Consider the following 23,484-nt stretch of genomic DNA (forward strand, 5'->3'; position numbering starts at 1 on the left):
GCGAAAGTGGGAACCTCATGAACCCTCGACCTCTTGGGCCTTGCATTTTTCAGAGGATGATGCGTTGGAGAGAGAGAGTACTCACCCAGATGTGGGAAAAAGATCAGGGCATAAAGACAAGTGGCCTGAGGCATAGCTAAAAGGCACTGAAAGGCAGTCGTTTGTTATTGGAGACCCACACAAAGACCCATCTGTGTGCCTCCATCAGTAACCACTGGACTGCCACCAGCATATGTCTTGGGCTTGTCCCTGCAGGGAGACCAACAACATTCATCATTGCATCTGCAGGAGAAGATTGCACAAAATCACGGAGACGGCCAAGACCGGCGGTGGACTGCCAATTCTTCATCCTGAGCCCAATGCAGGAGACCACCATGGAGCTGGCATGGCTGCAGGATAGACATTACGTAGCGGACAGAGACACAAGGACACCTTCCCAAGAGAGTAAAGTCACCATGGGCACAAGGGTGCTTCAGCAACAGTGGAGCCATGCTGCTCATCAGGCATCTGGTGCCTACAGAGGCCTCCAACATAGGGGTGATTGCAATGACAGGAGGGGAAGCCCTTGGACCCTTCAATGTCTCTGTTCTATTATGCAGGTCAAGCAGATCATCAGCAAACAGCCGCTGAGACTGTGGGAGAGCCTGCCGCCTCTGAGGGGGAGGATGGAGCCTTCCAGGGTGCACCGTCACCTCAGAACCCCACGCCCTCCACAAATGCAGATAGTCTCACATCAGTGGGTATGTGCTTGTGGTTAGATATGGGCACATAACCTGGTGAACACAGCATGGACATGTCTGAGCAGCTGACTGAGGCTCAGACAGTCCAGGCCTCTGACTGTTGGAGGACTGTCTGAGGCCAGGCCCATGCTGAGCCCTGGGATCATGATTTGTCTCTGGTGTCACCAGCATCCTGGGAAATGCTGCAGTGAGAGGTCAGGCAACATTTGGCAGAGATGCCAGAGGCTATGTATATCCATGTGCGGACAATGCAGGAGCCCATCCAGGCCTTGAGTGCAGCACTGTCTCTGACTGGTGCACTAGTGGCGTCCTCCGTTGAGAGATTGGTGGCTCCCCTGGAGAGCCATATCCAAGAGAGCACTCAGTATCTGCAGGACATTCATGCAGACCTATATACCCTTGTCTTGACCATGAGCTCAAGGCAGTAGTGGCAAGGCAAGAAGGGGACAGCGGACCTGGAGTCACCACTTGGTCCTCTAACCTCTCAGGTCAACAGGGAGGCACAAGTCTGCCTTACAAGGGAAAAAGAGCAGCCACTTCCTGCAGCTGAGGGCTCCTCTCGGGGTGCTCCTGGTGTGGACAGCAGTTCTTCAACCCCTTTGCTAGTGATGCCAGATCCTTCTCCATTCCTGATGACAGAGGGTGGTACTGCTTCTGTGCAGGAGGCCTTCAGCATGTTGGGCTGTCCAGGCCTAGGGCATCCAACGGATGATTGCCAAGGTCATCTCTAGCCAAGGGGCAGAAAGGTCAGAAACCTGCCTCCACTTCAGTTGACAGTGCAGGGGGACACCACATAGCAGCACACTCAAAAGAATAACGAAGAGCACCTATAAGCACTCGGGATTCAAGGGTGAATGTCTGATGTAACTAGAAAGGCTAGTGTTTGTTGTCAGGGATAATAAAGATAAGCTCCTATCTCTCAAGATCTCCTTCCGCATAGTTATGGCTTTTGGTGCTTCATTTCAACCCTGCTTCTATCAAGGGGCTCGAGGCGAGGGATCATGCTGCGAGGGGTCAAGTCTGAAATCTTGCCAGCTGAGTGCTGCGCATCTGGGTGCTGAGTGAATGCTAGCCAAAGGCAGGAAGGTGACAACAGGGCTGCATAGAGGTTAAGTCTTTATTGGTCAACCTCCAACTGGCAGTATGGATCAAAGGAATTTTGAATGTATAACGCCATCACAAGCCTCTTTTGCACTTATCTCATGGTGTCTTTCCTGTTGTCCTTGGGGTCCTTCATCTGGTGATGCTTAGCCAGCTTCCTCCCCTGCATCCTCATTGTCCAAGCAGGCAATGTGCTCCTCAATATCCTCATTGTATAACAGCACCCCCCTCTGTAGCGACAGGTTGTGCACTGCACAGCAGACCACCACGATATGAGAGACCCTCACCAGGGCATAGGCACCTGAATCTGATCTTGAATATACCAATGGCCTGCTCTATGGTCGTTCACATTATCCTCTTCATCTCTGCAAGGGTCCCTCACAGGTGTCAGAAGCCATGTCCGCAGTGGATAGGCCATGTCCCCAAGGATCAATCCCTGAAGGCACACAGGAAGCTGGAAAAACTCTGGCACCTGGGACTGCCTTAAAATGTAGGCACTGTGACAGCATCCCAGAAAGCATGCACAGATCTGCAGAATGCATTTACGGTTGTCGCAGACAAGTTATACATTGAGGGAGCGGAAGCCCTTCCTGTTGATGAAGGCCACTGGCTAGTGTTCAGCAGCCTTGATAGCCACATGCGTGTGTGCAGTTGATGCCACCCTGCACTTGGGAGAATCCAGACAGGGCCCCCAGCCTGATGGACCTCTCAGTCTCAGAGTTGGGATCCGTGCTTCATTGGCACTCCTGAAAAGGGCATTGGTGCACCGATAGGCCACTGATTGAGATCTTACACTTGTCCCTAGTGGATCCCTGGAATGATCTCGAGGGGTAGATGTTCAGTGCCACATGACCTTTAGCGCTACTGGCACTGGATTTCCACCAAGTTCCCTGGGGCACAGCTCATCCTGCATCATAGCGCATAGGTCAGTACCGCCCTCCCTAGAGAGGCGGAGTCTTCATTGGCACTACCTCTTGGAACTGTAGGTAGTTGAGCCTCGACTGGTAAACCGTTTCTGGAGGGTAGCTTCTTCTGCGTGGAGGAGGCTGCTGGCTTTCCCCTCTGCACCCTTCCCCACTGTTTGGAGGCCAATGCTGACCCTCTTGTGGGTTCACAGGGTGTTGCAGTGCCGCGGTCGGTGTGTGGACCCCCCCCCCACCCCTCTCCCTTGCTCTGCTGCACCTCCTCTTCAGTGGGGTTCCCAAAGCCTGGGTGATGAGGCCCATGCTAGGTGGCCTCTCCCTAGTTCAAGGCCTTCACTGCCAACGGACACCCCCCTTCCCACCAAATGTCACCTCTGATGAGGTGGCACTTGCCCTTTGTCCCCCTGGTATGGCACCCTGCAGTGCTGGCACCTTTGCCCCAATCTTCCCATTATTCTCAATGCCCTCCCTTCTCCACCCTGCCTTGCCCAATGGCCTCCCTTTGCAGCCAGCAGTAAGTTCCCACCTTCATGTCACCTCCCTCAACCAGGCGAGTCTCTGAAGCTCCATGATTCCTGAGTTCCACTTATAAAATTTAAAATTAATAAAATCACTGTCAATAGGCCTCTTAACTACCTTAATTGCCTGTCCACCATATCAATGTCAGATCTCCACCCTTCATGTTTGCCGCCATCAATAAAATCGGGATGGAACTTAAGTCCGACGTCTTCTGTCCTGATTTTATTCCTCCCTTGCCTCCTTTCTTGTCCCCAAGGGTCGCATAAAATTCAGCCCAATGTCTGAGTGTAGAAAGACGGGTACTCATCTTAAAACTCAAATTTAATACTGACCGTAACTACTGTGAAGTGCAGTTTGACATATAGTCAAGGTGGTGAGAGTTAGTATCCAGAAAGGGATGTGAGGGGAAGAGTTGTCTGATTTTAGGAATCCACTAAAGACCAAAGATGTTCCAGTCATTCTGGTGATAATTTTACAAAAAAAGTAGGAGAGAGTATGAATGGAAGTCTAGCTGCAATTGTGATTAATGTACTAAAGCATGCCTGAGTATATCATAGCCAACAGAATAGGTTAGTTTTGAGACCAGTCTTAACATAGTGAGCATTTCTGGAGATGCCCACCTGTTAGGTTTAAGTTTTAACTCTTTGAATGATTTTGTACTCATTCTGATTTTTGTGCAGTTATTGAGTGCCAGAACAGTACCTATCCTAAATACTTAGCACAGGAAAAAAAATCAAGCCAATAAATGATGGTAACAAGCAATAGAACATTAAATCTTAAAACTGAACAGCCATGCATTACCTGCATATTCACCCTTAGAAATTTGAAAAGATTGGGCAACTATTTTCTTGTTTGTATTTTCACTGGGAGGCGGCTCATACTTATCATCTTCATCACGTGGATCTTCATAAGTGTCTGAGCCATCAGAATGCTCATCTGGGTTTTCATAATCACTGTTATCCTGCACACAAATAGAATATTTTAATTATAGCACAACAGCTTTTTTTTTTATTTGTGTTAATATTGTATACTAATTTTTACTGTGTTTGCTGTTAAATCTGAATTTAAAAATTCCCTCAGTCAAAATATAGTCATATCTTCATCAAATACTTACACCAACTGATGAAATATAAGTAATAGGCCAATTTATTTAATAATTAAAATTTATCAAATTACTCTAAGATTAGTATGTAGATTCCATCAGTTTGGACGTTTCAGATGTGACTTTCATACCAGGCAGTATCTACACTGGGAAGCTAGTTACATCTACCGGTCAACACATCCAAAAATCTGCTTTAAAGTGGGATCTATGAAATTAATGGTGCCTAACCACTACTTACTTTTATTTGATTTTAATTTCTGTTCCTCTCAGCTTGATCAGTATTTTCATGTTGGTATAGGTAAATTACTGGTCTGGATTTTGCAGTCGATGCTCGCTGCTGACCCTGAAGAAAGCTTCCCTCAAAGATCTAACTGATCTCTGTGGTGCAGACTTCTCCTTTCCCAATAGCAGTTTAAATCTTGCACCAGGTCAAGGGGATCTCCATGTGTCCAGCAGCTGTGATATCAGCAAGCAGGGTAAGCAGTCAGTCACTATGAACTCTTCACACAGACAGCAAATCATGAGGCTGAGTTTTCTCTCCAGGGGCAGGGAACAGCGGTTAGGACTGTTCCAAATGCCGAATCCATGCCCAGGGGGGAAATAGTCAACCATTGGGATTTTCATGGGGGCAGTCCCTTAATTATAATAGAGACAGGCTCACACCCAATTAAGGACGACAGGCGGACTCTTGAAGCTGGAGGGCCAATCAGAGGCCTTCCAGTTTGAAAGAAGCAGCAGGCTGCAATGGAAGGTAAGTAATAGAGAAGGCGCTTCTAAATGGAGGTGCCCTCTCTCCAACTTTAACAAAATTTTTTTTTTAATTCTGCCATCATTACCACTGGATAATCTGGAACATTATAAGTAGGTCTTTCCTGGCCTCAGTATTCTTTGGACTGAATAAGTCTCCATTCAACAACCAGTAATTGAGGGAATTTATTCACATTTCTCCACACATGAGCGACATACATTGGCACTAAGAAAACTTCAGGTTTCATTTCAGCACGCTTTTACACTCTTGACTCATAACTGATGCATCACAGAATGTTGTTTTCATCTAAGTAAGAGGTTATGATTAGTCAGTTGATCAATTATCTCTATAACAAGAAAGAAGGCCTGAAGATGCACACAGAGGCTTTAGAAATGTGCTTCAGTTTCTATGTGCAGGTGCATCATTGTAATTTGTGGATGATTTGACAGTTTACATTTAACCTTCACTGATATGGCCTATGTCATTTGCAATCTAATTCAGACTCTGTGGAGGCGGTGTTGGGCTGCTTCTATGCAACTTTTCCACAAAAATGTTCTAATTCACTCCTTTTACGTGTAAAATCAATTTGTTGAACACAGAGAATGTTTACCGCCCCTCATTATCTCTCCAACACATACTCCCCACTCTTCTAATTTGTGCCCTCCTTCCTTGCATCTTCTCCCTCCATTTCACTGAGATCCAAGGTAATAACTTTATGTATTCAGAAAGAAAAGTTGATTGACTGGAAATCTTCACAGGTCATATAGATGAATGTTATTGGTTTTGCAAAACCTACAGAGGCTGGATGAGAAAACCTTTCATTGATGAAATTAATGAGATGTTCAGGATAACTGGAAGTACCATCAGAAAACAGGTTTTTCATCCATTTACATTATGTTTGGTGCCTTAGAATTGTTTTGTTTTTACAAATAGCTGAAGTTTTTTTCATGCACTTTCCTAATAACTTACAACAGCAACATTTCAGTTCTTTATATTGACCTGGGTTTTGAGGTCAGTGGCGAAAGAATCACGCTTGCCGTTCGTTACACTTACAGCTGCCCACAGAACTTCTGTGGGCTTTTGAGTGGCAACTTAGTGTTTAGAGATCCTTTACAGTTAACTGCCCTCTACAGGGGATCTGTGGCATGAGAGCAGGGCAAGCAACAGTGTGTCTCTTCAACCAGACTGAAGAATCCTCACTGAGACACAACCAGGAAATGTAAGCTAGACTATTTAATGTAATGTCAAATCATGTTCAGGAAGTAAAATAAAGTGAGAGAAAGATAGTATTGAGAGAGTGATGAGAGATAGAAAAAAATGAAATCCAGCTGTTTATATTATAATTAAAAAAAAACTCGAACAATTAAATTCTGAAGAATGAGATTGCACACTTATAAAGTTAAATTTTCAGTGTCAGAGAGGTTGTTTGGTAGCAATTAAAACTTATTACACCATTAAAAATTAATTTACACCTGAATGTACAAAATCTAACCTTTTTGGTATGTTTAGTGGACAACTAATGGGTAAGTACTGCAAATTCATCTATTTTAATCTATCTCCATCTATTTTTTGGGGAACGGTAACACAGTGGTAATGTTACTGGACAAGTAATCCAGAGGCCAGGACTAATGTTCAAATTATACCACGCACTGGGGAAATTTAAATTCAATTAGTTAAATAAATCTGGCATTAAAACTAGTTTCAGTAATAGTGACCATGAAACTACCAGATTGTCATAAAAACCCATTGGTACACTAATGTCATTTAGGGAAGGAAATCTGCTGTCCTTACCTGGTCTGGCCTATATGTAACTCCAGACCCACAGCATTGTGGCTGACCTTTAACTGCCCTCTGAAATGGCCTAGCAAGCCACTCAGTTGTATCAAAACACTACGGAAAAGTCAAATAAGAATAAAACAGGACGGATCACCCAGCATTGACCTATGCATCAGTTATGACAAAGGCACACCCAGTCGACCCTTCAAAGTTACTAACGTCTGAGGACGTGTGCCAAAATTGGGACAGCTGTCCCACAGACTCGTCAAGCAAGGGCCTGACATAGTCATACTTGCAGAATCATACCTTACAGTCAATGTCTCAGACTCCATTATCATCATCCCTGAGTATGTCCTGTCTCACCGGCAGAACAGATCCACCAGAGGTGGTGGCACAGTGGTATACAGTCGGAAGGGAGTGGCTCTGGGAGTGCTCAATATTGACGCCGGACCCCATGAAGTCTAATGGCATCAGGCCAAACATGGGCAAGGAAATCTCTTGCTGATTACCACCTACTGCCCTCCCTCAACTGATGAATCATTACTCCTCCATGTTGAACACCAGTTTGAAGAGGTACTGATGGTAGCAAGGGTACTCTAGGGTACTTCAACGTCCATCACCAAAAGTAGCTTGGTAGACAGAAAGACTTGCATTTATATAGCACCTTTCACAACCACCAGATGCCACAAAGCACTTTAGATACAATGAAGTACTTTTGAAGTGTAGTCATTGTTGTAATGTAGGAAACATGGCAGCTAATTTGCCCAAAGCTCGCTCCCACAAACAGCAATGTAATAATGACCAGATAAATTGTGTTTTGGATGTTGGTTCAGGGATAAATAATGGCCTAGGCAGTGGGGATAACTCCCCCGCTTGTCTTTGAAACAATACTATGGGATCTTTTATGCCCACCTGCGAGAGCAGCTGGAGTCTCAGTTTCACATCCCATCCGAAAGACAGCACCTCCAAAATGTAGCACTCCCTCAGTACTGCACTGGGGTATCAGCCATGATTTTTGTGCTCAAGTCCTGGAGTGGGACTTGAACCCTCAACCTTCTGTCCCAGAGATGAGCAAGCTACCAACTGAACCATGGCTGACACACAGTAGCACCCCAACTGACTGAGCTGGCCAAGTCCTCAACAATGTCCTGCCAGACTGGGCTTGCAGCAGGTGGTGAGAGAACCAAGGCGAGGGAGAAACCTACTTGGCCTTGTCCTCACCAATCCACCTGTTGCTAATGCATCTATCCATGACATTGGTAGGAGGGACCACCGGACAGTTCTTGAGAAGGCAAAGTCCTGTCTTCACCCTAGGACCCCCTCCCTCCCTCCCCCCATCGTGTTGTGTGGCACTACCACCGTGCTAAATGGGATAGATTGAAATCAGATCTAGTAGTTCAAAACTGGGCCATCAGCAGCAGCGTTATATTCTACTACAATCTGTAACTTCATAGCCTGGCATATCCCTCACTCTACCATTATCTGAAGCTAAGGGACCAACCCTGTTTCAATGAGGAGTGTAGGAGAGCATGTCAGGAGCAGCACCAGCCATACCTACAAATGGAATACCCATCTGGTGAAGCTACAAATACAAACATGCTAAACAGCAGAGGCAGCATGCTATAGACAGAGCTAAGCGATCCCACAACCAGCAGACCAAATCAAAGCTCTGCAGTCCTGCCACATCCAGTCGTGAATGGTGGTGGACAATTAAACAACTAACGGGAGGAGAAGATTCCACAAATATCCCCATCCTCAATGACAATGGAGCCCATCATGCCAGTGCAAAAGAAAAGGCTGAAGCGTTTGCAATAATCTTCATCCAGAAGTGCCAATTGGATGATCCATCTCAGCCTCCTCTTGGGGTTCCCAACATCACAGGAGCAGCACCAGCCATACTTACAAATGAGATGCTAACCTGGTGAAGATACAACTATAAACATGCTAAGCAGCGGAAACACCATGCCATAGACAGAGCTAGGCGATCCTACAACCAACAGACCAAATCAAAGCTCTGCATTCAATTTTCAGCCAACTGGATTCATTCCACATGATTATCAAAAAACAGTTGAGCGCACAAGATACAGCAAAGGCTATGGCGCCAACAACATCCTGACTGTAGTGCTGAAGAATTGTGCTCCAGAACTAGCTGCACCCCCTACCAAGTTGTTCTTGTACAGCTACAACACTAACATCTGCCCGACAATGTGAAAATTGCCCAGGTATGTCCTGTAAAGGCCTACTGCCCGACCCAAACCCGACGGGACCCGACAACGTGTCGGGTTCGGGTCGGGTCGGGCCGGACCGGACACGCACAGTAAGTGCTCTGCTGGTAAGTATTAAAATTAAAAACTTACCGGAGCTGGGAGTCCGGGACAAAACTGAGTCAGTGCAGTGAGCGTGTGACATCACTATGACGTCATCACACATGCGCTGCAGCTTCCTGCAGGTTCGGTGTCAGGAAGGTGAGTAAAGGGATGGTCGGGTTGAGTCGGGGTCGGGCTTGGGGCAAAATTGGAGGGACTCGGGCCGGGGACCGCTGTGGTTCGGTCGGGATTGGGTCGGGTTCTTTTTCCTGACCTGAGCAGGCCTTTAATGTCCTGTCCACAAAAAGCAGGACAAATCCAATCCAGCTAATTACCAAACTGTCAGTTTCCTCTCAATCATCAGCAAAATGATGGAAGGTGTCATCAACAGTGCTATCAAGCAGGACTTACTCAGCAATAGCCTGCTTACCAATGCTCAGTTTGCATTCCGCCAGGACCACCCAGCTCCAGGCCTCATTACAACCTTGGCCCAAACATGGACAAAAAAGCTGAAGAAGCTGAGAGTAATTGCACGTGACATCAAGGCAGCATTTGACCAAGTGTGGCATCAAGGAGCCCTAGTAAAATTGAAGTCAATGGGAATCGGGGGAAAACCTCTCCATTGGTTGGAGTCATACCTAGCATAAAAGGTGCTTGTGGTTGTTGGAGGCCAATCACCTCAGTCCCAGGTAAAGCCTGGCTCGGGTATAAAATTAAAACCTGACCCGGGCCCAACCTGATAACAACCAACCCGGGCCTGACCCGAGCCAGAGTCCTTTAATTTTTTTAAATGCCCGACCTGAACCCGACACATGTATTCAGGTTTGGTCGGGTAGCCAGGCTTTAGACCAGTGATTGAGTATAGGTGGCAGTTGTTGATGTACCCGTGTTCAAATAACATCATAAAGTTTAAAAAAAAAACACTGATTTCAAACAAGCGAAGGCGCAGCGACCCTGAGCACTCGCGGGAAAAAAGTATCCACTTTAGGAAATCATGAAATGTAACAAACAAGCTTCTGAACTGTATCAAGTTCCGAAGTCATGAACAAACAAAATCCCCTCAGAGAACTCAGGTTGGGAAGTTTAATCTCCCTATTTCCATATAATTTTAAAGCCTTGGGCCAAGTACAGATTAAAGCAAGAGCTCAGTTAATGTTTCTGTACTTACTGCAGTTACTGGTATCTTCCCCAGGCTTGTCAGTTTCTGCCTCAATGAGGTGGAAGTCCCGCCTAAAGCCAACTAAGGCCCTGGGGACCATAAATCCAGCCTGGATCCCCAGGCCCGGTGGGGGCGGTATTGCCTCCGATTTTAAGGTTGGTGTATGGCTCCCGTCCGCAAAGGGAAAGATTCCAGCCTATATCTCCTAGTCTCAGACTCCCCAACCAGTGGAAATAGTTTCTGTCTCTCTACCCTATCTGATCCTCTTAATATCTTGAAAACTTCAATTAAATCACCCCATAACTTTCCAAATGCCAGGCAATACAACCCTAGTTTGAATAATCTCTCCTCACAATTTAATCTGTGATATCTAGCTATCATTCTGGTAAATCTACACTGCCTTCCCTCCAAGGCCAATATATCTCTCCTAAGGTGCAGTGTCCAGAACTGCTCACACCCACTGGGTACGATCTAACCAGGGCTTTGTATAGCTGTAGCATGACTTCTAACCACTTGTATTCCAGACCTCTTGATATAAGGTCCAGCATTCCATTAGCCTTTTTGATTATTTTCTATACTGTTCATGTAAGTTTAATGATCTACATACCTGGACCCCACAAATGTCTCTGGACCTCCACTGTTTCTTGCTTTTCACCATTTAGAAAGTACTCTTCTATCCTTTTTAGGTCCAAAGTGGATAATCTAACATTTGCCTACATATGCCATATTTGTTTGTATCATGTTTATTATTATTTTTCTATACTAAATTGTGTAGGTAATCTTATTTAACAAAAGGCCACCGCAAATCTATTACTATTAATTTCTTACCTGATTTCAGCAGAAAAATCTACACCAAACATTATATCATGCCTTGCGATAATATGCAGAATGAGACAGTCTATTTATTGGTGAAGTATTTTAACTATTTATATTACATTACAGCCTTTAGTAGGAATGTTTCTAAAGAGTACCTTCTACCAAAACCGCGGAACACAATGTTACATAGCCTCATTGGCTATTGATCCTTGAACATATTGTTTTTCTGTGCTTCTTAGCAGTAAAACAAAACAGGGCCAATAAAGCATATGTAAGCAGAGTACTCTGGCCAAAATAAAACTAATTATATAAAGCAAGCAATGTAAAGCAGGATTTCAGTATTTTGGTATCAATGATGCATGCTTTGCTACATAAAACCAATTACATAGTCACCATGCAGATTTATAGGAGAAGAATTCAATTCTAATGCAAACACCACAAATCTGGATATTCACTGCAAAGGATTCCATTCCTAACTGAGCAGACCTGATGGATTCTATTCTTGACATTCATGCATTTAGCTTAATCTCATTTGTAATCTAGCACTTGGTGGCATTAAATCATTTTAGAGGGCATTTCTAAATGTTAAGAATTTGTCAGTGCTCTAGAAAACTGCTCGAGGGCATGTAAGTTTATACATTACCTTGTTAATGTTTACCTTCAGATTGTACAAGATGTTTAATAAAAGCCATTAAATTGAACATAGATGTTTGCCAAAGATTAACTTGGTAATTTTTTGGGCTGTATTTTCTTAGCAGCAACTTAACTAATAGTAAGCATTAGGGAATGGCAACATGGTGGTATGTTACTAGACCAGCAATCCAGAGGCTTGGCTGAATAATCTGAAGACATGAGTTCAAAACCCACCATGGCAGCGTGGGAATTTGAATTTAGTTAAGTAAATAAATCTGGAATAAAAAGCTAGCATCATTAATGGTGACCATGAAATTACTGGATGGTTATAAAAACCCATCTGGCTCACTAGTGTCCTTTAGGGAAGAAAATCTGCTATCCTTACCTGCTCTGGCATATACATGATGCCAGACTCATAGCAATGTAATTGACTTTTAACTCCCCTCTAATATGGCCTAGCAAGCCACTCAATTTAGTACCAAACTGCTACGACAATAAGAAAAAACCACTCAGCATCAACTTCAGAATTGGATTTAGACACGACAAAGGCACACCCAGCCCAGTGGACCTTGCAAAGTCCTCCTCACTAACATCTGGACAGTTGTGCCAAAACTGGGGCAGCCATTGCACAGATTCTCAATCATCAGCAAAGTGACGGAAAGTGTCATCTACAGTGCTATCAAGCCGCACCTGCTCTGCAATAACCTGTTTACTGATGCTCAGTTTAGGTTTTGCCAGGCCCACTGTGTTCCAGAGCTCATTACGGCCTTGGTCCAAACATGGACAAAAGAGCTGATTTTCAGATGTGGGTTCAGTGTGATGGCTCTTGACATCAAAAGAGCAATTGATCTTGGAGCCCAAGTAAAATTAAAGTCAATGGGAATCAGGGGGAAAACTCTTTGGAGTCATAACCAGCACAAAGGAAGATGGTTGTGGTTGTTGCAGGCCAATCATCTCAACCCTAGGTCATTGCTGCAGGAGTTTCTCAGGGTAGTGTCCTAGGTCCAAACATCTTCAGCTGCGGCATCAATGGTCTTCCCTTCATCATAAGGTCAGAAGTGGGGACATTCGATGATGACTGCACAATGTTCATTCCCATTCATAACTCCTCAGATAATGAAGCTGTCTTTGCCAACATGTAGTAAGATCTGGACAACATTCAGACTTGGGCTAATAAGTGGCAAGTAACAATTGCACCGCACAAGTGCCAGGCAATGACCATCTCCAACAAGAGATAATCTAACCATCTCCCCATGACATTCAAAGGCATTGCCATTGCTGAATCCCCCACCAACATCCTGAGGGTTACCATTGACCAGAAACTGAACCAGTCACATAAATACTGTGGCTACAATAGCAGGTTAGAGGCTGGGAATTCTGCCATGAGTAGCTCACCTCCTGACTCCCCAAAGCCTGTCCTCCATCTACAGGGCACAAGTTAGTAGTGTGACGGAATACTCTCCACTTGCCTGGATGAGTGCAGCTCCAACACTTGAGAAACTCAACACCATCCAGAACAAAGCAACTGACTTGATTGGCACCCTATCTCCCACCTTAAACATTCACTGCCTCCACCACTAGCGCCTCATGGCAGCAGTGCATATCATCTACAAGATGCACTACAGCAACTCACCAAGGCTCCTTCTAAAACCATGACCTCCATCATTTAGAAGAATAAGAGCTGCAGGCACATGGGAACACCACCAACACCTGAATTTTCCCCTCCAAGTAACACACAATCTGGACTTGGAACTATATTGTCATTCCTTCACTGTCGCTGGGTCAAAATCCTGGAACTCCCTCCTGATCAGCACTGTGAATGCACCTACATCACAGGGACAGAAATTAGGGTTGGACAACTACTGCAGGCCTTGCCAGCAAAACCTACATCTTGTGAATGAATAAAAAAGTAACATTTGGATCATGCTTTTTTAACATTAAAATTGACTAGTTGTGGTTTTTTTGAGCATGTTGAGAAAAAACTGACTCCATGCAGCCTTGCTATCTGGGCAACACTGAGGGCCGTTGAGTTTTAAAAACTATACCACACAATTTTTTTTAAATTAGAAAAAACTAATTGAATGAATATTTGAAATAAAATAATCTCTTCTTTAAAATGTATCCCCTTTACAACATTGGAAAATCTCTCAGTAGAAGTGTTGTATTATAGCATCCACAGCATTTCAAACACTTACAAATTCATTGTCAGACCATCGTCCTCCCTCTTGTCCTTCAGCACCTTCTAATTAAAATAAAACAGAGAACTGAATGGGTTATGATCTAATTTAATGAGTGTGCATAAATAAATATATAAATGTTGATATAGCTTAATTTGGAATAACTTGCAAAATAAAACAAATCATTAGCTAAGATTTGGATTCTGGTGAAGGCATGTAGAATGGGGCTAACATTTCATTTGCTTTGATCAGCCATTCAGAAAAGTAAAATCACAGGTCAAAAAATTCCATTTTTAATCATCTGGATTACAAATAAAGCAAATAGCAAAATCTAGTGCGTTTGCCCTTGCGCAGTAATAAATAACTAAATAAATTATGAGCAAATCAAACATCCTTGACCTTTCCGATTCACCCCTGCTTATGTGGGAGTTTCCATGCAGCTTGTAGGTGGTGAAACTTCAATGTGCACACTATAAGTTAGAGATGCAGAAGGGGGCACAGCCAGGTTTCGGGACTCAAAATACTAGAAGTTTTCACATTCTAGGTCCTCAACAAGACCAAGTGTACAATCAGTAGAGTGAGGCCACGTATAGTGGCCAATCAATGGGTAGAAATGGACATCACTTGGAGATCCAGGCCAGCATCATAGTCTGGTTCCCTGAAGTATGAAGTCTCGAATTTAGTCTTATTTATTGATTACAAAGGGAACTGTAAAGTCTTTCTAGGTGGGTGTTGGGGTGGTGGGCAGACCTAGTACCCACTCTGTAATAACTGCCAAGATCATTGGTATATGCACTTGTTTAATTAACATTGAATTCTGCTCACAATAAACTCATCAGGAAGTAGGATCCATCACAAATCATCCAACATTTTTCCAAAAACAAGTGAAGATCTTTTGCACTCCATGACTGTATATTGTGCACATGTATTCATCAGAACCTGCCAAGTATCACTCAATTGCAATGCAACTCACTTATATTTTAATGTGATTCACCCAAAAATAAATATAGCTATATATGTTCAGTTTAATCTTCCTTAAAAATATAAATCTCAATCCTAACATTCCTTGATCTTGAGCTGCGATACATATACAGGCAGATTTTCTTGCTATGACCACAGACATCGTTCCTGAAGGTTCCTGGAATAAATCTGGATAAAACTAAAAGTAGTCAACTATCTCCCGTTCTCTGTTGATCATATACTTTGTATGTTTCCTCTCATATAGCCATATATGAAAATGTATCCTCTGTTTTAATTTATATCAATGTGCTTCATATGTAACTTTACCTGAGTAATCTCTCTGAGGAACGGTGGGTGGCGCATGTTTTGTGAATCTGCAAATATTAAAAGAAAAATGGATGCAGCTATGCTCAAAACAAAAGGCTGACATCTGGAAATGTGGAACTTCAAATTGTTAGTGGTTTCAGTATAACATGATTAGGGGTTCAACCAGAACTAAGAACTACTCCAAGTTAGTGCATGCACGCTGGAAGCATTACGGTGTTTGGTTCACTATCAAAGTGCTTGCCAGTAACATTAGCTCTTTGAAAAGCACCTGGTAAGTAAATAAAAAGACCACTTTTAATTAGAGTAACAGATTATAAAGTTATATAAACATTCTTACAAATCTCTGATGTACCCTTCAAGAGAATTTGGGGTAGATTTTAATTTCAGACATGGAAAAGGTAGGCAAGAGTGGCTGCCACTTCCTGCTAAACGGAGGCCTGGTCCATTTTGAGGGTCAGGCCTCGTTACCATGCCACTGGTGAGATGCACAGCCGAATGGGCATCCCGCTGCAGCTCACCGACTCCTGACCGGCACAATATCAGATGGCCCAGAAGTTTAACTGAACCAGCCACATAAATACTGTGGCTACAACAGAAGGCCTGAGGCTGGGAATTCCATGGCCAGTAACTCACCTGACTAACTCCCCAAAGCCTATCCACCAGATAGGTAAAAAGGAATAAAGTAGGGAGAAAGGTACGTCCAGGAAGAGGGGTCAGGGGGAGAGGGGTGATGCGGTGGTGATGGGTTAATGGGGAGTAGGAAGCCCAGGATGCCAGCAGCCCACATTAGTCTTGTGGAACCCAGAGGGCAGACCTGGTAAACCAGCACCACAAAAATAATAATAAATTTAGGGGGAGGCGGTGGGCTAGTAATCCAGAGGCCCAGGCTAGTGCTCTGGGGACATGGATTTGAATCCCACCATGGCAGATGGTGAAATTTGAATTCAGTTAATAAATCCGAAATTAACAAAGCTATGGTGACCATAAAAACATTGTGGGTTGTTGTAAAAACCCATCTGGTTTTTTAATGTCCTTCAGGGAAGGAAATCTGCTGTCCCTACCTGTCTGGCCTACATGTGACACATAGCAATGTGGTTAACTCTTAAACACCCTCTGAAATGGCCTAGCAAGCCACTCAGTTCAAGGGCAATTAGGGATGGGCAATAAATGGACAGATGGTTTAATGTGTCATCCAAAAGACAGCACTTATGACAATGCAGCATTTCTTCAGTACTGCACTGGAGTGTCAGCCGAGATTATGTGAAGTCTCTGGAGTGGGGTGTAAACCCACAACCTTCTGTCTCAGAAGCAAGAGTGCTACCATTGAGCCAAGACTAATCTAATTTTAGAATCTCATTGGTAAAAATTTGACATATACATGAATAAATATTGTTAATTTTACATCCTTGGTAATGCTGCAAACACAAGAATTAGAATCAGGAGTAGGCCATTCGGCCCCTTGAGCCTGCTCTGCCACTCAATAAGGCCATGGCTGATCTGATTGTGGCCTCAACTCCACTTTCCTGCCTGCCCCCATAACCCTTGACTCCCTTGTAAATCAAAAATCTATCTAACTCAGCTTTGAATATATTCAATGACCCAGCCTCCACTGCTCTCTGGGGAAGAGAAATCCATAGACTAACGACCCTCTGTGAGAAAAAAATTCTCCTCATCTCAGTCTTAAATGGGAGACCCATAATTTTTAAACTGTACCCCCTAGTTCTCGCCTCCCCCCACAAGAGGAAACATCCTCTGAGCATCTACCCTGTCAAGTCCCCTCAGGATCATATACGTTTCAATTAGATCACCTTTCATTCTTCTAAACACCAATGGGTATATAGGCCTAAACTGCTCAAACTTTCCCCATAAGTCAACCCCTTCATCCCAGGAATCAGTCGAGTGAACCTACTCTGAACTGCTTCGAATGCAATTATATCCTTTCTTAAGTAATGAGACCAAAGCTGTACACAGTACTCCAGATGCAGTCTAACTACGGCCCTGTACAGCAATAGCAACACTTTCCAACTTTGACACTCTATTGCCCTTGCAATAAATGCCAACATTCCATTTGCCTTCCTAATCACTTACTGTATCTGCATACCAATGCTTTGTGATTCATGTACAAGGACACCCAAACTTCTACTGTCTCTCTCCACTCAAATAATATACTGCTTTTCTATTTTATTTGGTCCACATGTCTTATTGTAAAAGTATCCTGGACTAATCTAAATAACTGAAACTTTTAAAATATTACAGCATTAGATACTATTTCTCAACAAATAATGCAGCATTGTCCATTAAACAACGAGCCAGAAAAACTGGCTATCACATGCCCGAAACTAAGTGAATGGCTATTGCTAAGCAAAATGTTCTTGTTTTATTAACCTATTATAGTACCTGGAATTCATTTTCATAGAGGTCTCAATACAGTAAACTGGAACAGAATACCTCTAGTGCCTGTTCATGTGCCCGTAACGGTATACCCACCTACTACAGGCAATAAAATATACATCGCAGTCGATTTTGGCAAAGATTTAGCTGTTGTATTAATTTTGAACATAACAGCACTGTTAGCTTCTCCAGGGTTAGTTTTTTTCTAATTATACAAAGGAACGATCACTCAACTTGTAAGAGCCAAAAGGAACTAGAAATTTGTTATTATTAAATCATGAGTGAGCTCATGAAATGCAGCAAGAAGATTTTGTTTACTAATAGTGAGTTTGATTATTCTTTTCACTTAATGTATTAGGGCAGTCTCCCCACAAAACCAACATTTTACTGAACTCTGTCTGAACGTATCACATTTCCTTGAATAACAGCTTACCTTGCTAAGAACTGAATGTAAAATGGCTCATCCCATAACCTTTTCTCTTTACATACAGTGACTAACCTCTATGTATTTACAACATTTTCTGTTTATATTAAGATTTCCAGCACAGCTTTATTTTAATTTTATCTCATCTTAAAATAGCGCTGTCACTAATCCTCCATTCTTATATAGCAGGGCTTACAAATAACTAGTCATACATTATATTTTCGTTTAAGATAGTTGGCATGCAACAGCAGAGGTCTGACTTATGGGAGAATTCAAATCTGAACACCAACTAATAAATGGAATGACCAGTTTTGGTTACATCCCTGGATGGAGAACTATGCACCAGCACAGCACTCCACCTCAGAGAGGAAAGAATAGTTAAAAGGGCCATTTCCTTTGCAAAAGTGCACCTGCAGTTCACCACTGAGCAAGTGGCAATTTACCACTATGGATATACTTGTGCTTTGGACGGTACCTAGCTGTAGGGCAGAGTATGACAGCAGGAACCAAAACCAAAGCATATGAACAGTTCTTATTTTTAAACTTAATGTTAAAAATCACACTTATACTTATTTTTGACCCTAAAATATCAAATTATGTATAGTTTTGATAATTTTTTTAGTCCACTTTGATAAGCAATGACAACTTATACTCAAGGAAATATGATACTTTGCTATATTTAGATGAAGTGTTGCATAAATCTTTTGCTTTGTTCCCAAATTTACAACTTATCATTTTGAATGTAAGAAATTATAGGCTCCAAGATACTTAACTGTTGTGATTATTCCGTATTCTACAATATGCATTAGTGCTAATTAAGTTAAAGACAAACAAGCAGGTTAAATGTTGCCTGTTATATACACTGCTTTTAAAAGGTCCTGGATACAGTAACACACAAGTTCAATAGCACACTGGAGACAGAAAACAGGCTTTCTTTGCTCAGTCATACCGATCCCAAGTATTTTTCCCAGTTTTGCGCATCAGGGCCACTTGTTCATTTTGGAACCTGTGAGTTAGAGAAAAGACTCACAGCTTAGCAAATGAGCGTTTTATTCGCAAATGAGGGTTTTATTAGCATAACCACAAAACACAACTTAAATAGAAGTACATTTTCCATATAGTAACCAGGACGTGATTTTGTTAAATTTAGCGATGATTGACTGACTGTCTGCTCTCACCAAATCCCTCTTTGGAAGCATTCTTAATATTTAGTTAACTTGCCCCAACCCTTCAGCAAGAAATGGGAATATGCTGCATGTAATCATTTTAAGAAACAAAGAAATGCAACGCAATTCTCAAATTAGACAGATTGGAACTAACAAAACTTATTTGGGTGAAAGCTACACGAGTTGCATACACTATAAAAGGAAATAAAATATTGAAACCTGAGAGGTCAAAAGGTAATATTTTCATCTTTCAAAATGATGTTGATCACCAGGGCTAGATTTCACAACCAGAATAAGCATTGAGGCTGGAGAAAGGTGATGATAAACAGATCATACTATGATTGGTTTAGTTATATAGAAATATAAATCCTTTGATATTTGTAAATGCAATGACAGTGATGATTAGTTATGGTATTCAAACTTTGTATGTCCATGAGAAGAAATAATTATTTCCAATAAACTTCCCCACACCAGAAAAGTTACATCGAACAGATTCATAATCAACATACATTTACACAAATCTCAACTCCTATGGAGAAGATTGAAATTACATAATTTTGTAGTTGTCAAATTCTCTGCATTTATAAGGTAACCTGAATTATGTAGAAGCATTCCAGGTGAGTTTATCCAGTGGGTATTTGAACCATAATGATTAAGAAGGTTTCAAGTTCAATACATAATTTGTACTGCAGTGGCATCAGTGATCCTGGGAGTAGGAAAGGACAACATAAACAAACGGCCAAATTTTCTTCTCCTGATTTCTATCCTTCTGAAAATGGAGATTTGCAGATGTTGGGCTACAATAGGATTTGATTTGACCTTGATGCCTCCCAAGACAGAACAGTATGCACTCACCATCCAGGTTCACACACCAATAACTGCTGCTTGGATGTGGTACCCTAAAGTATAATTCGTAGACACAAAACAGAAGAAAAAAGAGCAAACATCCATTTTGTAAATTATCTCTCCACCCACTTTCTGGTGTTTATTTCCAGCCCTGGGTGGAATGCAGCCAATTGAAACAGGCAGAAACATTCAACTACACCAGTAGTGAGGTAGCAGTGAAGGCAAAACACTGGCCTGGTCCCCTTCCCCCCGGGACTGGGCTAGGAGGCAGGGTGGGGGGGTGTAAAATAGGGTGGAGGCAGGGGGCACCTTGCCTGTCATCTACCCACCCCTGCTGCTATTTTACCAGCAGCGTGGGAAGTGGCAGATGACACACCTACCCTTAGGCCAATTGAGGCCCTTAAGTGAGCAATTAATTGCCACTTGACGGCCTCTTCCTGCTGCCACTGGGACGGGCACTTCAACACCTGAGGAGACCACCTAGTAATGCATGGTGGCCTCCTTGTGAGCTGGGGTGGGGGTCTCCTCCTGATCAGGCACTCTGTGCCCCCATGGAGTGCCCCCCCAAGCAGCATGGCCCACCCAAACTAAAACAACCCACCACCCCCACCCCCCGTCCTAGACTGCGATCCCCCCACCGGGGCCCAGCCAATTGTCCCAGATGAGGCTTGACCCCACTTACCTTTCCGGGGCCTCCTCCCAGTGGCATTGCTGGGACTGAAGAGCTCCTGGCCCTCTGACAGGTCGGCAGTTCTTGGAGGTGGGACTCCTGCCTCAGAAGGACGGAAGCCCCGAATGAAACCAATTAAGGGCCTGAGCTATGCAAAATAGCAGTGTGGCTTCCAGGCTAGGCGGAGGCCACTGCCTCACCGTTAAATCCAGGCCACTGTTTCATTTTCCTGGATCTCTGCCTGGAAGAGGCCCAAATGGTCTATAGCCCAGTGAAAGTGGATCTTATAGAAGTTTGTCCAGTCCTCTGAATGGTGAATCTGAAGAGGCTGTAAGTCTCATCCTCCCACCTATAAACATCTAGGTATATCATATCAGAACCAGCAATAAGGATCAGTCAGGCTGGAAACATCATCTGGCTGCAGTTTTTGGAAGCAACCATAAGGTCTCAAAGCCAGCAACCGTTACCACTGCTGCGGTCCTCTTGGAACTGCAGCAGCTGTCACATTTCCTGTCTTAATTCTGGACAGGAGCCCATTTCAAGGGGTGTTCCTGCATGAGCGACACATGCAGGGCACAATTACAACTGGAACCCATAAATACAGTTGGGTTTGGGACAAACCGGGTGAGATCTATTTTGGGTGCACTTTGCATCATTTTGTTTAGCCAGAGGAGGGGAGGAAAATTGGCTCCATAATATTAGAAACAGGGATACTCAAAAAATATTGCATCTGCTCAATGAGCTATACCCATAATAAAACACAATAGAATTTATACAACAGATAAGCAATCATATAAACATGGTAGGAATTATCAAACTGTCCCTAGAGAATTTAAGAACGTTTTAGCTGGTGAAAAGAAATGTATTTTTCAAAAGCTTTTCCATGGAACTATGTACTACAAAATACATGAATGAAGCAGTTATACAATAAAATATAAACACCTGATACGTGCTCTTACTTACACTAACCAGTCACTTTCAAACGTTATATAAAATGTATAAAACTACAAAAAACTAATGCATTCTAATGGATAACACATAAACAGCAACAACTTGCAATTATACAGTGGCATTAATGTAGTAAAACATCCCAAGATATTTAATAGGTCAATAATTAATCAGAAATTTACATCAAGCCAAAGAAGGAAATATAAGTTGTCATGAATGTGCTTCCATTATTCATATTTTTGAGGACTTGTGTTTAAAAGACTGTGGAAAATACCTGAAGAGATGCTAGACTTTTTTTTTTAAAAAAGGGTCACTGGAAGGACACTTGGGATTTTGTTTAAAAACAAACACTGGAAGTCACATGTCTTGAGCTAAGTAAACAGCAGGAACTTTGCTGGCTATTGGAGTTGTTTAGAGAAGTCACATGTCTGGGTGCATGGCTCAAGAGTTTTCGGTTTCGTTTTGGACTGCAGGAATGGGCAATTGGTGTGTATCCTGCTAAGAGAGAAAACACCCAACTCATTCTTTGCCACCAGTTTTGGTAGCTGAACCCACTGATGCAGTAATTCTCCTGAAATGCCAGCAAGACGACTCCTCAATGTCTCCTGAACAGAACTGCTCCAGAAAGATCCCAGTGCCAGACCAAAGGACCAGCTGGAACATTTCATATCTTATCCTTTTTTTCTTCACAAATTAACAATTATTTGGCCAAAGTATTATTTTTTGGTAAAGTTTATCACTGCAGAGAAAGTCTTTATTTTTCTTTAACCGGTCTGTGTGCGTGCGTGCGCATGCATGTATGTTGGGTTATTTAAAAGGGAATATATTTATACTTTCATATTTCAACCTGTGTTAATAAGCTTCATCTTTATTGATGGATTTGTATTCTGAAACAGATAGATAAAAGTATAGAATTGGCCATACCCATAATTGGTTAAAACATTTAAATATACGTTGTGGCCAGAGTAGTGGGACTAGAGGGAGACAGTGCACTCCTCCAAACTCAGTCATAAAGTACAGGTGACAAAAACCTGGTCAAAAAGGTAGGTTTTAAGGAACATCTTAAAGGAAAAGAGAGGGATAGAGAGATGAAGAGGTTTAGAGAGGGAATTCCAGTGTTAAGGTCCTAGACAGCTGAAGGCATGGCCACCAATGGTGGGGTGAAGGAAATCTGTGGCTACAAGGACCAATGTTGGAGGAATGCATAGTATAGTAAAATGATAAATAAAGTCACAGCATATATTTAGCATATGAAGTAATTTTGAATTTTACATTACAAATCTGCTTTCTTAATCACAAAGGTCATAACTCCGATAAACTGCATTCTTTCACAACTGTTTTGGTGTTGAATCAGGCTAATTTATTTGAAAGAAAAGAGGTGTACTGCTTGTGAGGAGCAGTTGGATGCATTTAAAGCGATTGGGAATGGGGTGAATGTCCAGACAGTTACAGGGAAAGGAAAGTGAAATTAAAAAAAGATTGTTCAGCAAGGTTTTTTTTAAGCAAAAATAAACATTCTGAAATTGCAGTTATTTCATGATTTCAATGAAACCCTATAGCTGAAATCTGATCAGCAGATAGGATTATGAATACTGTGATTAACTAGGCCTAAATACAAACTTACTTTTTAAACTTGTTGATAAACCCACCATCATTCTTTTTGATGTCATGAACTATCTTTTGAATTTGCCTGTGAAAAAGAAATAAACCATTAGAATAGATAGCTTTTTGTAATCATAGAATCATACAGTA

At 42.6% G+C, this 23,484-nt stretch overlaps 1 protein-coding gene across 4 annotated transcripts in view; it reads right to left on the reverse strand.

Moving 5' to 3' along the window:
• blnk (B cell linker) overlaps positions 1-23,484 on the reverse strand; it is a 210,251-nt gene that overhangs the window by 70,407 nt on the left and 116,360 nt on the right. For 2 of the 4 annotated variants that reach the window (XM_068052661.1, XM_068052663.1), the window contains 5 exons: positions 23,357-23,422; positions 19,052-19,108; positions 15,288-15,334; positions 14,019-14,065; positions 4,085-4,244 (listed from right to left, as the gene is read on the reverse strand). In XM_068052661.1, coding sequence (XP_067908762.1) covers positions 4,085-4,244; positions 14,019-14,065; positions 15,288-15,334; positions 19,052-19,108; positions 23,357-23,422 — 377 coding nt within the window. The remainder of the gene's footprint in view (positions 1-4,084; positions 4,245-14,018; positions 14,066-15,287; positions 15,335-19,051; positions 19,109-23,356; positions 23,423-23,484) is intronic. The other 2 variants (XM_068052662.1, XM_068052665.1) reach the window with 1 other exon arrangement.

This window comes from Heterodontus francisci, chromosome 20 (genome assembly GCF_036365525.1).
Source record: "Heterodontus francisci isolate sHetFra1 chromosome 20, sHetFra1.hap1, whole genome shotgun sequence".
Classification (NCBI taxonomy): Eukaryota; Metazoa; Chordata; class Chondrichthyes; order Heterodontiformes; family Heterodontidae; genus Heterodontus; species Heterodontus francisci.